The sequence below is a fragment of the Oryx dammah genome, unplaced genomic scaffold (assembly GCF_014754425.2).
Source record: "Oryx dammah isolate SB20612 unplaced genomic scaffold, SCBI_Odam_1.1 HiC_scaffold_26, whole genome shotgun sequence".
Taxonomy (NCBI): domain Eukaryota; kingdom Metazoa; phylum Chordata; class Mammalia; order Artiodactyla; family Bovidae; genus Oryx; species Oryx dammah.
Genome location: NW_024070210.1, coordinates 41823584 through 41840205, shown reverse-complemented (window position 1 = coordinate 41840205; position 16622 = coordinate 41823584). Strand labels below are relative to the sequence as shown.

Below are 16622 nucleotides of genomic sequence, written 5' to 3'. Positions count from 1 at the left end.
TTTTTGCCTGGAAAATTCCATGGACAGAAAGCCTGGTGGGCTACCATCCATGTGGTCACAAAGACTCAAACATGACTGGGTGAGCATGCATACTCTTTGCCTTCTGTGCTTCTGTCTAAGGTCAACTTTGCGAAGCACCTCACAAACATAATGTTCACTTACTCTCCTAGTGATCCTATGAGACCAGTGTTCATGATACTATTTTAATGATCCTATGAGACCAGTGTTCATGATACTATTTTACAGCTGAGGGTACAGGTTCAAAGTCACATCATTAGAGAATAACTGTTGCAACACCATGTTACCTACCACCTTATTACTCAAAAGGCAACTCCATGGACTATGGTATAGAATCACCAACACCTGTAGTGTTATTAAACCCCATACCTAATAACAAAATCAAAAACTGTATTTGAAAAAGGTCCCCACAATTATTTCCTTCAATGAAGAACACTAGCTATCTGTGCCATTCTCTTCTTTCCCATGGATTTTCCACTGTAATATAATGGTACCAATTATTTTAATAATAAAATTTGTTCTTAGATCATATTGTAGTAGCTCTCAGTCTTTCTCTCTAAGAAAATTTTATTAAGAATGACATGTCTTCCCAAGGTACTAACTAACTCAAACCTTCCATAAATTCTATTAGTGCTTTGTGGTCTTAAAATGAAACTTCTGATGGTGTCTATTCTCTTGGTATGATTGATTCCATTAAGTTTGAATTTTGTTAGTCTCAGTAGTCAGGATAGGAGCTTAGTGGTAGCAGATCAAAGAATTTGGAATTAGCAGCCTTAAAAGAGCCAATTCTTATTCTGATCATTCATTTTAACTATTAATTTCTCATTCACATAGAAATCTTGGTTTAATTAAAAGCAGAAATTAATTTTTCAAATTTGATCTTGCAATATGAACTTTCTTTAAGACATATTGTTAGTGGTGAATGTTGATAATCCACCCATGGAAGAGGTTTGAGAGCCCAGAATTTTTTTTAATGGTGGAATAAAATGCTAGTTTCTTTGTTTAGGACAGAAGTCTAACTTACAGTAATTATTCTGATGGAAAGATTTTGGTGAAAGGGTGGGGGGCTGACATTGCGTCACTAGGACTTCTGCTAGCATTTTTCCCATTAGAGCACAATGACTCTAAACAAAGTAGAAATTATATGGGTGAACCACAGTACCCTTCATTTAACATGTACACGAAGAGGAAACATAATGAACTCTTGCAAAAGTTTTATGCCTGCTACATTTGACCTCTCCATCCACATTTTGAATGAAGCATATGTATTTCATGTAAGTCATACATAACACTGACACCACCAAAATGTGAATTCTTTACTATTTTGATTTTATTATTTCAATGTTTTGATTTTTAACAATACTATAATTTATTCCTCTGTGGCTCCTCTTTTCTTCATGATTTTCATAGTGGTTGGGTTGGTCCATTCCTACTTCATTTATAAAATTTATGATAATTTCAGATAATCAGGCTTATTAACAAGTTTATGACTTAAGGGGTAAAACCACATCACTCACATCATTTGTTAAGCAACTATAGTATTTAAATTAACTCATAATTACGGACCAATTATTTCAATCATCATCAAAGATTTGAGTTCAATGTATTATTTCCTGACAGACACATAGTAAAAATCTGCTTACACTAGCATAACCGCTTCATCTTAATCTCCTTTGCTCTTTTTCTTCTTCATATTCTTAAAACAGTCCCTAAGGTAACACTTTCCTGCAACTAGGGTGGTCTCCTCAAAGTCCTGTTAAAATACCTTGTTACCCAACCTCAGGCCTATGTATATGCCATTGGCCTGAATTCTTTCTCCATGTCTGAATTTCTGCAAATCTGATCAGTTTTTAAGTGAGCCTTTTCTGATTGACTCATCCCACAAACAATCTCTAATTCATCCTTAAAGTTTTATTTCTGATACAATCTATTTGCCTCTTTATCTTATATTAACTTTTGAATAGATGTTGAATTTTTCACAAGTATTACCTGCATATGTTTTATCAACCTACTTGATTACAGTTGGTTACTGAGGCCAGCAACTATATACTTTTAATTTCTCTTGAAATTTGTAGTGTTTTTCACACAGTCTGCAAAAAAAAAGCATTTCTTGAAGCAATGCATGAAAAATTGAATAAATGGAAAATAGGTTTAGGTTTAAGAAATCACATTTGTAGGGGTTTTCCCCACTGGATAGAGGTAGATTAATTTAATCTATCTTCTCATGCCTTAATTCATATAATTTAAAATAGGGAACATAATTTAAACAAACTAAAAAAATATCTAAAAGACCTCTTTTACACAGGAGGAAATTTAGACTCAACTGGAGTTGAGTGGGTCACTGGAGATTACATATACAGTTGTAATCAAATTCATTTTTTCACTGCCCAGAGCAAGTTGCAAATGCCATAATTATCTTCAAAGAGACTAGATATTTAGTCCTACCATGTGCCTTGGAAGGATGAAAAGGTGAATACTGTGAACACCTCAACTGATTAACACCCTCTCCTAAGAGGAGCTCTATGTAACGTAATGAATGTTGTTGATATGTAAATACAGCCATATTTGAGTCTATAAGATTGCACTATGTTAACCAAGGGCATATAAAGACAAAGTATAATCTGGTAAAAATGGATCTACAAGTGGCCAAGAAAATTCAATTCTAATATATATCTCTTTGTCAGTCTACGTCAGCTAAAGAATATGTCTCAGATTTTCTAAAGAAATAGATAACCCTCAATCACTCCTCAGTATTTTCTCTCAATGAATCTTTTATTAAGTATGAAGTAAGAGAGAGTTTGAATTCATTCTCCTTAAAAAATGATGGTAGTGACAATATTGTCTAAAATTTACATAACCATTACAGGATGCCAGTTACATGTGATTTGCCTATATGATCTCATTTTTATCCAGTTAACAAGTCTATAATTTAATCATTATTATCATTTCAAAATTATATTTCAAGGAATTGAAAGCTTAAAGAATTTTATTTGCCCAAAGTCATATGTTTTCAAATGGCAGAGCTGATGTTTAAATCTGTGTCCATCTGTCTCCAAGGCTTAGCTGAATCACTACTCTGATTCAGGAATGCACATTAAGTTCACATGCATGTGCTTCAAGCTACTGGTTAAGTGGGAGTTGGAGCCACTCTTTTAGTGAATAGGAGAGGGAAATACCTTGAAAAGTCTCCCAGACTGTGACTGGAATTGTCTTGGGAAGTACCTGCAGAGATAGCTTATGTATTTTTAGAGCAATTTTTGGAGTATGATTAAGGTCTGCCACCAGTGGAAAATTCACCATGAGTTTAGCTGTGATATTTTTCAAATAAAAGCAAGAATCATGGTCTGAAAAGTAGAAACATATTTATAGAATAACACATGCAAAATATTGTCCCAATAAATAAAAAATATTGTGTCAAAAGTAGCCATGATGGCACGGTAAAAAGACCCTAAGCTCACCTCCTCTGTAAAGCATACCAAAATCACAACTATCTGCAGAACAGCCATCAGTGAAAAAGACTAGAACCTACCAGAAAAGTCTTCTATAGCTAAAGACATAAAGAAAGAACTATAGCGAGACTGGTAGGAAGGGTTTACTTACCATATAATCAGATCCCCTATTCCCCAGATGGGTAAACCACAGAATGGAGAATAATTATATTTTAGAGGTTCTCCCACTTCGGGCTACCCAGTCTAGGGATCTGGTACTGAGAAGGGAAGCCCCCAGAGTGTTTGGCTTTGAAGGTTAGTGGGGCTTAATTGCAGGAACCCCACTGGACTGGGGAAAAATAAAAACTTTACTCTTAAAGGGAAAACACAATATCCCTGCTGGGCTTAGGGAGTCTCCTGGGGAGGCAGGAAAGGGGCTATATAGACTCTGGGCGCAGACATATTGGGTAGCATCGTTGGCAGTTGATATCTTGGCTCATTAGCTCTAAGACCTGGCCCCACCCAAGAGCCTACAGACTCCAAAGTTGGGAAGCCTCAGAGCAAACAACTAACTGGCAGAGGCATAGCCCCACTCAGCAGACAGTCCACCTAAAGACTGAAGAGCCCAGAACTCCTTCTGTACTCATCCCTAGACACTGACCAGCCCACCAGAGGGTCTTGGCGTTTATTGTGTATAGGGTAAACATGAAGGTCCTTTGTTTAAACTATCTGTTCATAACAACTAGGAGATAGGTTCAGTTCAGTTCAGTTGTGTCCAACTCTTTGCGACCCCATGAACTGCAGCACCCCAGGCCTCCTTGTCCATCACCAACTCGTGAAGTTTATTCAAACTCATGTCCATTGAGTTGGTAATACCATCCAGCCATCTCATCCTCTGTCATCCCCTTCTCCTCCTGCCCCCAATCCCTCCCAGCATCAGGGTCTTTTCAAATGAGTCAGCTCTTCGCATCAGGTGGCCAAAGTATTGGAGTTTCAGCTTCAACATCAGTCCTTCCAATGAATATTCAGGACTGATTTCCTTTAGGATGGACTGGTTGGATCTCCTTGCTGTCCAAGGGACTCTCAAGAGTCTTCTCCAACACCACAGTTCAAAAGCATGAATTCTTCAGTGCTCAGCTTTCTTTATAGTCCAGCTCTCACATCCATACATGACTACTGGAAAAACAATAGCTTTGACTAGAAGGACCTTTGTTGGCAAAGTAATGACTCTGCTTTTTAATACGCTGTCTAGGTAGGTCATAACTTTTCTTCCAAGGAGCAAGTGTCTTTTGATTTCATGGCTGCAGTCACCATCTGCAGTGATTTCGAAGCCCCCAAAATTAAAGCCTGTTGCTGTTTCAACTGTTTCCCATGAAGTGATGAGACCAGATGCCATGATCTTCATTTTCTGGATGTTGAGTTTTAAGCCAACTTTTTCACTCTCCTCTTTCACTTTCATCAAGAGGCTCTTTAGTTCTTCTTCACTTTCTGCCATAAGGGTGGTGTCATCTGCATATCTGAGGTTATTGATATTTTTCCTGGCAATCTTGATTCCAGCTTGTGCTTCTTCCAGGCCAGCATTTCTCATGATGTACTCTGCATATAAATTAAATAAGCAGGGTGACAGTATACAGCCTTGATGTACTCCTTTTCCTATTTGGAACCAGTCTGTTGTTCCATGTCCAGTTCTAACTGTTGCTTCCTGACCTGCATTCAGGTTTCTCAAGTGGCAGGTCAGGTGGTCTGATATTCCCATCTCTTTTAGAATTTTCCACAGTTTATTGTGATCCACACAGTCAAAGGCTTTGGCATAGTCAATAAAGCAGAAATAGATGTTTTTCTGGAACTCTCTTGCTTTTTCAGTGATCCAGTGGATGTTGGCACTTTGATCTCTGGTTCCTCTGCCTTTTCTCAATCCAGCTTGAACATCTGGAAGTTCATGGTTCACGTACTGTTGAAGCCTGACTTGGAGAATTTTAAGCATTACTTTTTTGCTAGCATATGGGATAAGTACAATTGTATGGTAGTTTGAACATTCTTTGGCATTGCCTTTCTTTGGGATTGGAATGAAAACTGACCTTTTCCAATCCTCTGGCCACTGTTGAGTAATATCATCTAAGTATGTATTTAAGAATAACTCAAAATTGAGCATTTTTTATTTTCAATTATTCCTCCCAAAGAGAATATTTTTATTCATTTCTTATTTATCTTTTCAGTGTTCCTTTATACAAATGAAGGCAAGTACAAGAGATATTCTATCCCTTTTAAACTGAACATAGCCTATTGTATACTTTCAGTCAAGTAATATACTCTGTGTACTGTTCTGCAACTTGCTTTCCTCACTTAATGATATAACCTCAAGATATCTTCACATCTGTACAGAGATGTTGCTCATTTCTTTTTACAGTTCATAGTATTCCAACAAATAGGGGTACCATGGCTTTTTCAACTGCACCTGACTATTAAATACATAGGTTGTTTATAATCTCTAAATTTTACAAATCATGCTATAATCATTAAATTTGTACATGTGTGTTTTTGAACTTGTGTAGGAGATTGTGAAGAATATATTCTTAGGGGAGGGATTACTGAGGCAAAGAAAAAATGTCTGTGTTATTGATAGATATTGTCAAATTCCTCTCCATAATGGGTTGTATGTTTTTGAGCAAGTTTTAAAGTAGATAAATTATATGGTTCATTACCTTTCTTGCCCATTCTAACTCCCAACTTAACCTAACTTTTGTTTCACTCTTAAAATACAGGTTCCTTGCCAGCCAATTTTTTAATCTCTGCCAGAGACAAATGCCTAGTTGCCTCCTGTATTTCAAGCTAATATTGAATATCTTTTAATATGTAACATAAATAATCAATCCAAGTAACCTTCTTTAATTCTTTAAGGTCTGTCATCAACCTCACATACTGTAGTCTAATTTGTCTACCTGGTAACTGGTAATAATTGTCAGTGCCAAGATCTAGTATAAACTTCTCAGATCACCTGTTTTCTCTGTTCTATATTGAGGTACCTTAGTAACTAGCCTGTGCTTTTAGCCTGATTGACATGACTGATTAAATGATATAGTTCTCCTTTAAGATAAGAATCCCTATGTGCCCTCATGCATATTTATGCTGGTTTAAAAAAAAAATTACGAAGTCTTTCCTTATCTGGGTGTGTTGTCATTATATGGAAAAGGTGGCCTCTGACATGCCAAGGTCCAAACCTCCTATTCCACTTAACTAGAGGGTCATGGAAAGAGCTCTGAACTCAGAAGCAAAAGCCCTAGGTCCATATCCTCTTCCTCTACTCTCAATAAATGGTAGGGTAAGACTTGAACAAGATTTCATCTTAGAAAAATTTGTAAAGTTTCCTGCACTTTAGTTTTCTCATCTGTAAGTTATGGGAAATTTACTTAGCTCATAAAATGGTTTATGAGGACAGCATGAAATAGTGTAAGTGAATAAATTTGAAAACTCTAAATCCCTGTTAAGTAAAACGAGATAGAATATTCATTTCCTCTGACTGGGGTGTGCGTGCATGCTCCATTGACTCTTCGGGACCCCATGAACTGTAGCCTGCCAGGCTCCTCTGTCCATGGAATTTTCCAGGCAAGAATACTGGGGTGGGTTGTCGTTCCCAACTCCAGGGATCTTCCCAACCCAGGGACTGAACCTGCATTTCTTGCTCCCGCATTGGCAGGCAGATTCTTTACCACCTGGGAGCCTACATTGACTGGAGCAAGCTATTATGTAACAATATTCTAACCTCACACTTTTACCTCTCTCCATGTTTAATGTAGATTGCTGGAAAAAAAATAAATAAAAGACATGGTGTCATTCCTTTCTGAAGGAAAAAAGAACAGAATTTAAGAAATTTTGTTTGTTTGTTTGTTTTAGCTGTAGACTTCAATATAACGAAAATTTTACAGAACCCAAAAGCATATACAACGCCTGCATTCAAGGAAGAATCAAGACCATCAAAACTACCAACAAAGGTTTGAAGTATAATGATCTAAAAAAAAGTTCTTACTTTTTAAATTTTCAGTATAATTAATTCAACAGTTTCACATGGACAATGTAGGTTATTATACTCTTGATATGTATTTGAGAAAAACTGATCAGAAGAGACTTATTAGGGAGACTAACCTTAATATTGCTAAGTTGTGTTTATTTCTGAAACTATCCTCATCTCTAAAGAAAGAGAATAATGTTTATCTTTTCCTCATAATTCTGGCACTGCTTCTACTTGGGCTGACATACAGACATGGCTCTGACCTCAGTAACCATCAGTCAAAGTTGTAGACAAAACATCAAAGGAGTTGTCAACAGTGGTTGACCTGTCCCTACCTCTTAAACCATGGTACTGGAATAAATGACCACATGTAGGTATTGTTACTCTTCAGTCTTGAATGCTTGCTTTCTCCACAGTCTTAAAGGTGCCTCCAAAATAGAGATCCTATGGACTTGCTACCTTGTGTTGCTCTAGCCAAAATTTGATGAGATGTTGGCTTGAACTTCTGAATTTGATCTCTTAATTTGTTGGCCAGTTAAGCTTTAAATCTGTTGCAGTCTTTATTGATAACATTTGGTCTGAATTATCTGGTTAAGTCTCACCATTATTTTAAATTTTAAATTATGCCTATAAAAATCACTTTATGAAAGTCATATTCATATATTTCCAGGTCTTTAATAATCCACGTATGTAGAATCTCTTCCAAATGTCACAGTCTTGCCAAGGATATTTTGCCAGTGCTTAGCATAGAAACTGGTGACCTCTGAGAGTCAGGTTTATGTAGATGGCAATATTGCACCATCTTGGCTGCAGGGGATGGGAGGGCAGAGGAGGGGATGGGAGTAGAGGAGGAGGGCAATGTTGGTAAATTTCAAAATCAGGAAAGTATGATAGAAATTGTATAGCTGATCTTCAACAAGCGCTAAAAATGGTCTTTCATACTTTGTTTACAAGTTGGAGAAATATGGATGGAGGGATTTATAACTGACCAAATGACCTTTCTTCAGATGACACTTTAAAAGCTAAAAAGCAAATGGCAGTTTTGTCTTTGGCAGTACACCATATTGCTGCATCATTCACACATTTTATTGACAACTTTGATAAAAATATGGTTGCCATTTTTATTAGCTATGTAGAAGTCATAAGACTTGGAAGAATTATGAATGACCATAAGTTTGCAACAGGCTGGAATAACAGACCTGATCTTAGAAGATAAACTGTTACTGCAGAAAAAGTATAAAGGTCCAAAATTATAACTTCCTAAGTACAGAATAATAAAGCCTTGGCTTGGAGGCATCTGAAAAGATTTGGGAATCACGCCCCTAGTGACTCAGACCGTAAAACATCTGTCTGTAATGCAGAAGACCTGTGTTCGATCGCTGGGTTGGGAAGATCCCCTGGAGAAGAAAATGGCAGCCCATTCCAGTATTCTTGCCAGGAAAATCCCATGGACCACAGAGCCTGGAAGGCTACAGTCCATGGGGTCGCAAAGAGTCGGACATGACTGAGCAACTTCACTTTCACTTTCGCTTTCAACAGTAAGCTCTCTATATGTCAAAAGTAGAATGTCATTGACCCCAAATCTACTGTATTCATGGGCTATCTAAACATATGTGCTGATTGGACAAAGATTGTGCATTATGTTCATTTTGGAGCCCTGCATTGTAAAAGGGTGTAATAATCAAGATAATAAAGGGCTCTGAAGCCATAATGTTTGAGCAATTGCCAAAATATGTAAAGATGTTTCCACAAGAAAAGATGAGACTGGAGCCCATAATAACTGTTTTCAAATATGTAGAGAGGTACAGCAGGTTAGATTAGTAGCAGGATTAGACTTTTTCTATAAGGCTCAAAAAAGTTTTTACAAATACATACTAAAAAGTTTTACTTTTACCAATAAGTAAAAGCTGTACAGAGACATGTTTCAGTTCAATGGAAACAATTTTCTAAGCACTTTTTTTTTTCTAAGTGTCCGACTCTTTGTGGTCCATAGCCTGCAAGGCTCCTCTGTCCATGGGATTCTCCAGGCTAGAATATTGAAGGGGATTTCCATTCCTTTCTCCAGAGGATCTTCCCTACCCAGGGATCAAACCAGCGTCTCTGGCCTTGCAGGCAGATTCTTTACCATCTGAGCTACAAGGAAGTCCTTCAATGCACCAGTGTCATCCAAATGCTGAATGAGTGCTTATGGGTTCCCAGTGTCCATATGAGCATAGACAGTACACACTTTCAAACCTCAAAACCAAAGCTTAGCTTTATATCCACTGTCAGCAATTGTCGCTTAGTAAACTAACAGAAAAGCTGAAGGCTGAAACCATTCCTTGGACTTCCTAGTTCATCCTTTAGGACCCTTCCAAAGTTCATTGGATTTCCTCGTTCTTCAAATATAGTACTAAACTGACTTTGGCTATAAAAGTTTTGTGTTCAGTTCAGTTCAGTCACTCAGTCGTGTCCGACTCTTTGCAACCCCATGAATCGCAGCACGCCAGGCCTCCCTGTCCATCACCAACTCCCGGAGTTCACTCAGACTCACGTCCATCGAGTCAGTGATGCCATCCAGCCATCTCATCCTCTGTCATCCCCTTCTCCTCCTGCCCCCAATCCCTCCTAGCATCAGAGTCTTTTCCAATGAGTCAACTCTTCGCATGAGGTGGCCAAAGTACTGGAGTTTCAGCTTTAGCATCATTCCTTCCAAAGAAATCCCAGGGCTGATCTCCTTCAGAATGGACTGGTTGGATCTCCTTGCAGTCTAAGGGACTCTCAAGAGTCTTCTCCAACACCACAGTTCAAAAGCATCAGTTCTTCGGTGCTCAGCTTTCTTCACAGTGCAACTCTCACATCCATACATGACCACAGGAAAAACCATAGCCTTGACTAGATGGACCTTAGTCAGCAAAGTAATTAATGTCTCTGCTTTTGAATATGCTATCTAGGTTGGTTATAACTTTTCTTCCAAGGAGTAAGCATCTTTTAATTTCATGGCTGCAGTCACCATCTGCAGTGATTTTGGAGCCCCAAAAAATAAAGTCTGACACTGTTTCCCCATCTATTTCCCATGAAGTCATGGGACCAGATGCCATGATCTTCGTTTTCTGAATGTTGAGCTTTAAGCCAACTTTTTCACTCTCCTCTTTCACTTTCATCAAGAGGCTTTTTAGTTCCTCTTCACTTTCTACCATAAGGGTGGTGTTATCTGCATATCTGAGGTTATTGATATTTCTCCTGGTAATCTTGATTCCAGCTTGTACTCCTTCCAGCCCAGCGTTTCTCATGATGTACTCTTCATAGAAGTTAAATAAGCAGGGTGACAATATACATCCTTGACATACTCCTTTTCCTATTTGGACTCAGTCTGTTGTTCCATGTCCAGTTCTAACTGTTGCTTCCTGACCTGCATTCAGGTTTCTCAAGAGGCAGGTCAGGTGGTCTGGTATTCCCATCTCTTTCAGAATTTTCCACAGTTTATTGTGATCCACACAGTCAAAGGCTTTGGCATAGTCAATAAAGCAGAAATAGATGTTTCTCTGGAACTCTCTTGCTTTTTCCATGATCCAGCGGATGTTGGCAATTTGATCTCTGGTTCCTCTGCCTTTTCGAAAACCAGCTTGAACATCTGGAAGTTCACGGTTCACGTACTGCTGAAGCCTGGCTTGGAGCATTTTGAGCATTACTTTACTAGCATGTGAGATGAGTGCAATTGTGCAGTAGTTTGAGCATTCTTTGGCATTGCCTTTCTTTGGGATTGGAATGAAAACTGAACTTTTCCAGTCCTGTGGCCACTGCTGAGTTTTCCAAATTTGCTGGCATATTGAGTGCAGCACTTTCACAGCATCATCTTTCAGGATTTGAAATAGCTCAACTGGAATTCCATCACCTCCACTAGCTTTGTTCGTAGTGATGCTTTCTAAGGCCCACTTGACTTCAGATTCCAGGATGTCTGGCTCTAGATGAGTGATCACACCATCGTGATTATCAGGATTGTGAAGATCTTTTTTGTACAGTTCTTCTGTGTATTCTTGCCACCTCTTCTTAGTATCTTCTGCTTCTGTTAGGTCCATACCATTTCTGTCCTTTATCGAGCCCATCTTTGCATGAAATGTTCCCTTAGTATCTTTAGTTTTCTTGAAGAAATTTCTAGTCTTTCCCATTCTGTTGTTTTCCTCTATTTCTTTGTATTCATCACTGAAGAAGGCTTTCTTATCTCTTCTTGCTATTCTCTGGAACTCTGCGTTCAGATGCTTATATCTTTCCTTTTCTCCTTTGCTTTATGCCTCTCTTCTTTTCACAGTTATTTGTAAGGCCTCCGCAGACAGCCATTTTGGTTTTTTGCATTTCTTTTCCATGGGCTTCCCTGGTGGCTCAGAGGTTAAAGTGTCTGCCTGGAATGCAGGAGACCCGGGTTCAATCCCTGGGTCGGCCCTGGAGAAGGCAGTGGCAACCCACTCTAGTATTCTTGCCTGGAGAATCCCATGGAGGGAAGAGCCTGGTAGGCTACACTCCATGGGGTCGCAAAGAGTCGAACACGACTGAGCGACTTTACTTTCACTTTCTTTACTTTTCCATGGGGATGGTCTTGATCCCTGTCTCCTGTACAATGTCACGAACCTCATACCATAGTTCATCAGGCACTCTATCAGATCTAGGCCCTTAAATCTATTTCTCACTTCCACTGTATAATCATAAGGGATTTGATTTAGGTCATACTTGAATGGTCTAGTGGTTTTCCCTACTTTCTTCAATTTGAGTCTGATTTTGGTAATAAGGAGTTCATGATCTGAGCCACAGTCAGCTCCTGGTCTTGTTTTTGTTGACTGTATAGAGCTCCTCCATCTTTGGCTGCAGAGAATATAATCAATCTGATTTCAGTGTTGACCATCTGGTGATGTCCATGTGTAGAGTCTTCTCTTGTGTTGTTGGAAGAGGGTGTTTGCTATGACCAGTGCATTTTCTTGGCAAAACTCTATTAGTCTTTGCCCTGCTTCATTTTGCATTCCAAGGCCAAATTTGCCTGTTACTCCAGATGTTTCTTGACTTCCTACTTTTGGTTTCCAGTCCCAATAATGAAAAGGACATCTTTTTTGGGTGTTAGTTCTAAAAGGTCTTGTAGGTCTTCATAGAACCATTCAACTTTAGCTTCTTCAGTGTTACCTGTTGGGGCATAGACTTGGATTACTGTGATATTGAATGGTTTGCCTTGGAAACGAACAGAGATCATTCTGTCATTTTTGAGATTGCATCCAAGTACTGCATTTTGGACTGCATTTTGGACTCTTTTGTTGACCATGATGGCTACTCCATTCCTTCTGAGGGATTCCTGCCCACAGTAGTAGATATAATGGTCATCTGAGTTAAATCCACCCATTCCAGTCCATTTTAGTTCGCTGATTCCTAGAATGTTGATGTTCACTCTTGCCATCTCTTGTTGACCGCTTCCAAGTTGCCTTGATTCGTGGACCTGACATTCCAGGTTCCTATGCAATATTGCTCTTTACAGCATCAGACGTTGCTTCTATCACCAGTCACATCCACAGCTGGGTATTGTTTTTGCTTTGGCCCCATCCCTTCGTTCTTTCTGGAGTTATTTGTCCACTGATCTCCAGTAGCGTGTTGGGCACCTAATAACCTGGGGAGTTCCTCTTTCAGTATCCTATCATTTTGCCTTTTCATACTGTTCATGCAGTTCTCAAGGCAAGAATACTGAAGTGGTTTGCCATTCCCTTCTCCAGTGGACCACGTTCTGTCAGACCTCTCCACCATGACCCACCCATCTTGGGTTGCCCCGCGGGCATGGCTTAGTTTCATTGAGTTAGACAGGGCTGTAGTCCTAGTGTGATTAGATTGAGTAGTTTTCTGTGAGTATGGTTTCAGTGTGTCTGCCCTCTGATGCCCTCTTGTAACACCTACCATCTTACTTGGCTTTCTCTCACCTTGGGCGTGGGGTATCTCTTCATGGCTGCTCCAGCAAAGCACAGCCGCTGCTCCTTACCTTGGATGAAGGGTAACTCCTCACTGCCGCCCTTCCTGACCTTCAACGTAGGATAGCTCCTCTAGGCCCTCCTGCACCCCACGTAGCCACCACTCCTTGGATGTGGAATCTTAAAAGTTCTCAGAGTTTTCTGCCATTATCTTTTGTGGGGGTAATTGGAAGCAGTGGGACTTCTGTTAATTATTTTGGCTACTTGGTATATCTTTAGCAAGAGTTCTTTGGACAACTGGAGACCTTAAAGTACCCAAGAAAATGGCTAAGGCTCCACAAAACACTGGATTTGCATTTAATGCCTATTTCTGCTCTTGACTGATGGAACTATCCTTTAAAAGTCATAGATTCTCATAGAGGAGGACAGATCTGTGTACTGTGGTTTTCCTAGTTTAGAAACTAGTAACTGCAGAAAAATAACAGAAATATCTATATCTAAAACTTCAGTAAGATAGAGTTTCTGTTTTACTATTACCAAGGCAGAACTCAGAAAAAGGGTCATTAAGACATCTTTCTAGACAGGCAAGATCTCCTTTTAAACTTGACAGAGCTCACTCCAGTTTTGCATGCAGTTTTTGAGATCAGGCTAGATATAACCTGATATGAATTGTCATCAGGACAATAGTGGGATTACAATAGTCCCACCATTTGAAGTAATTTTGGAGTAGCTATGAATGAATACAGTGAAAAATTGACCATAAGCAAAAGAAATGTGAGAATTTTATATACCAGTTAAAACAAATGAGAAAAAAATCTTTCCCCATAGGAAATGGAATAACAATAAATCTCTCATCTAAGAATTACAAAAACTGAGGAAAGACAACATATGAGTAGTTGCTATACTTACCTTGTATTCTACAAGAAGTCAATAGTAAAATATTGAAGCAATTATAATTATGGTGATTGTCTCCCTGGCACAGAATTCATGGTCGAAGTTTCTTTCATCAGCACTTTGATGGGCTTCTGACCTCCATTGTTCTGATGAGAAGTCACCTGTTAACTTTTGGGGGTTCTCTTATATGTCATTTTTCTCTTGCTGATTTTGAAATTTTTCTTTTTGTCATTTTTAACACTTTTGACTATGATACATCCAGATGTGACTTTATCCTACTTGGAGTTAAGTTTCTAGGATGTGTTTTTTTAAAACTTGGAAAGTTTCAGTCATTATTTCTTCATATTTTTTCCTATCCCTTTTTCTGGGGTTATGCTCATTTTTCTCTTTTTGTTCTTCAGATAGAATGATCTCTATTGGCCTGTCTTCATGCTAAAAGACTACCAGAGCCTTACAACACACACTCATAGGCTCATAAACACTTTCATTAAGAAGAATGCCTTGCAAAATTTCCCTTTGTTTTAATATACCAGATAATAATTGTATTTATAGTTATAATGCAGATATATTTATAGTTCTTTAAAAATACACAAAAGTAATAATTGACTCTTCTTTTTTTTCCTACCCCTTACAGTCACATTATATCAGTAGTGGTCCAGAGTTTAACCGTGTTCTCTTCAATATTGGAGGTCAGAGTCCACTGATTTTATATTATCTTAAGATGCATGAGGTAGCTGGTATTTCCAAAGCCCCTAGACAAGTCAGGATTAAACTCACTGAAATACTGAAAGAACCATATCCTTTTTAAGCTTTGCTTTAATGTGATCTATCTCCAAAATATTCAAAACTTTTAGCTTTTTTTAATGTCTCAGTTAAGAAAAAAAAATTATTGTCTTTTATAACTAATGCTCTATTTAGCATTGAATTACATTCAAAACTTTCATAGCATGTTTGGCTAAAAGTATTTTCTCTTTTATATCTATGGCTGTGATTTTGCATGTAAGAGAAATAAAACAAACATAAAACTCAGGAACTTAAAAAACTGGTATGTTTAGCTCGTTAGTAAAGTGTTCCATTTCAAACATTTGTCAGAACTGTGGGTCATGGGCTTCTAGATTTCTCCAGAAGAAAGTTTCAGACATAGCTTAGCTATGTAATCCTTTGTTCAACTAAATATTTCTTAGCTTAACGTATAAAAATATATCAGTTTGCCAAAAAGTTCTTTTGGGTTTTTCCTTTTCTTTTTTAAATCCCAAACACACTTTTTGGCCAACCCAATAATTTAATGAAGTTGGAGCTCTTTGGTTGCAGCAGTGTTGTCTGTTTACATTCTTGTCCCCCTTCTGTGTAACCGATTTTTGCCCAGGTCTCACTAGGGACATGGATGAACACAAAGGGATATAGTAAATGGTCTCTAAACTGGAGTGTATACAACTCTGGGTAGAAAATGTATATATTGTATCTATTTATATCTTTAAAAATAAAAAAGAAATTACACTTGACTAATATTTAGAAGACAGGTACCCTCACTCAGTTGACATTTCAGTCTTCACTCTACTGTATTGAGGGATAATAATGACATCTTTGCTCTTATGTTATTGTCTGAGGTTCACAATTTATTGCTGTTTTCTTTGGATGGCTAAGCAGAGTTATAGATTATATCATGTAATTTAACTAAATTAACACTACTTACTAGTGGACCAATTGGAGAAGGCAATGGCACCCCACTCCAGTACTCTTGCCTGGAGGGTCCCATGGGCGGAGGAGCCTCGTAGGCTGCAGTCCACGGGGTCGCTAACAGTCGGATACGACTGAGCGACTTGACTTTCACTTTTCACTTTCATGCATTGGAGAAGGAAATGGCAACCCACTCCAGTGTTCTTGCCCGGAGAATCCCAGGGACGGGGGAGCCTAGGGGGCTGCGGTCTATGGGATCGCACAGAGTCAGACACGACTGAAGCGACTTAGCAGCAGCAGCAGTAGCAGTGGACCAATAGCTTTAAACATTTCCCTGAAAAGAAACTTTGGATTGATGGTAATATTTATAATGCAAGACTATTTTTTAAAAAAAAGACTGAATGATATTTCCCCTATTTCTTGAAGGAGCTCCTTTTCAGTCACACTGAGAGACAAAATTAGTGGTGATCCAATCAGTTCTGCTGAGACATAGGCCAAAAAAATAAAAATTTTCAAAAACATCAATTGAAATATGGATAGACATCATTGTTACAACAATGAGACTAGCCCTAAATGTACATTGTACTTTTCAAAATTAGCAAATAATAGTATGATGCCAGTTTAATTTGCAAGGCATTTACAAACTGTATAGACCTCAATACAAATCTCTATAATTTGAGGATA

General features: G+C 38.4%; 1 protein-coding gene across 1 annotated transcript in view; it reads left to right on the top strand.

The window, feature by feature from the left end:
- The window catches only part of FAM227B (family with sequence similarity 227 member B), a 226116-nt gene that overhangs the window by 174943 nt on the left and 34551 nt on the right, over positions 1-16622 (top strand). The window contains exons 12-13 of the mRNA XM_040227601.1: positions 7338-7435; positions 14896-15058. Of these exons, the coding sequence (XP_040083535.1) occupies positions 7338-7435; positions 14896-15058 (261 nt within the window). The remainder of the gene's footprint in view (positions 1-7337; positions 7436-14895; positions 15059-16622) is intronic.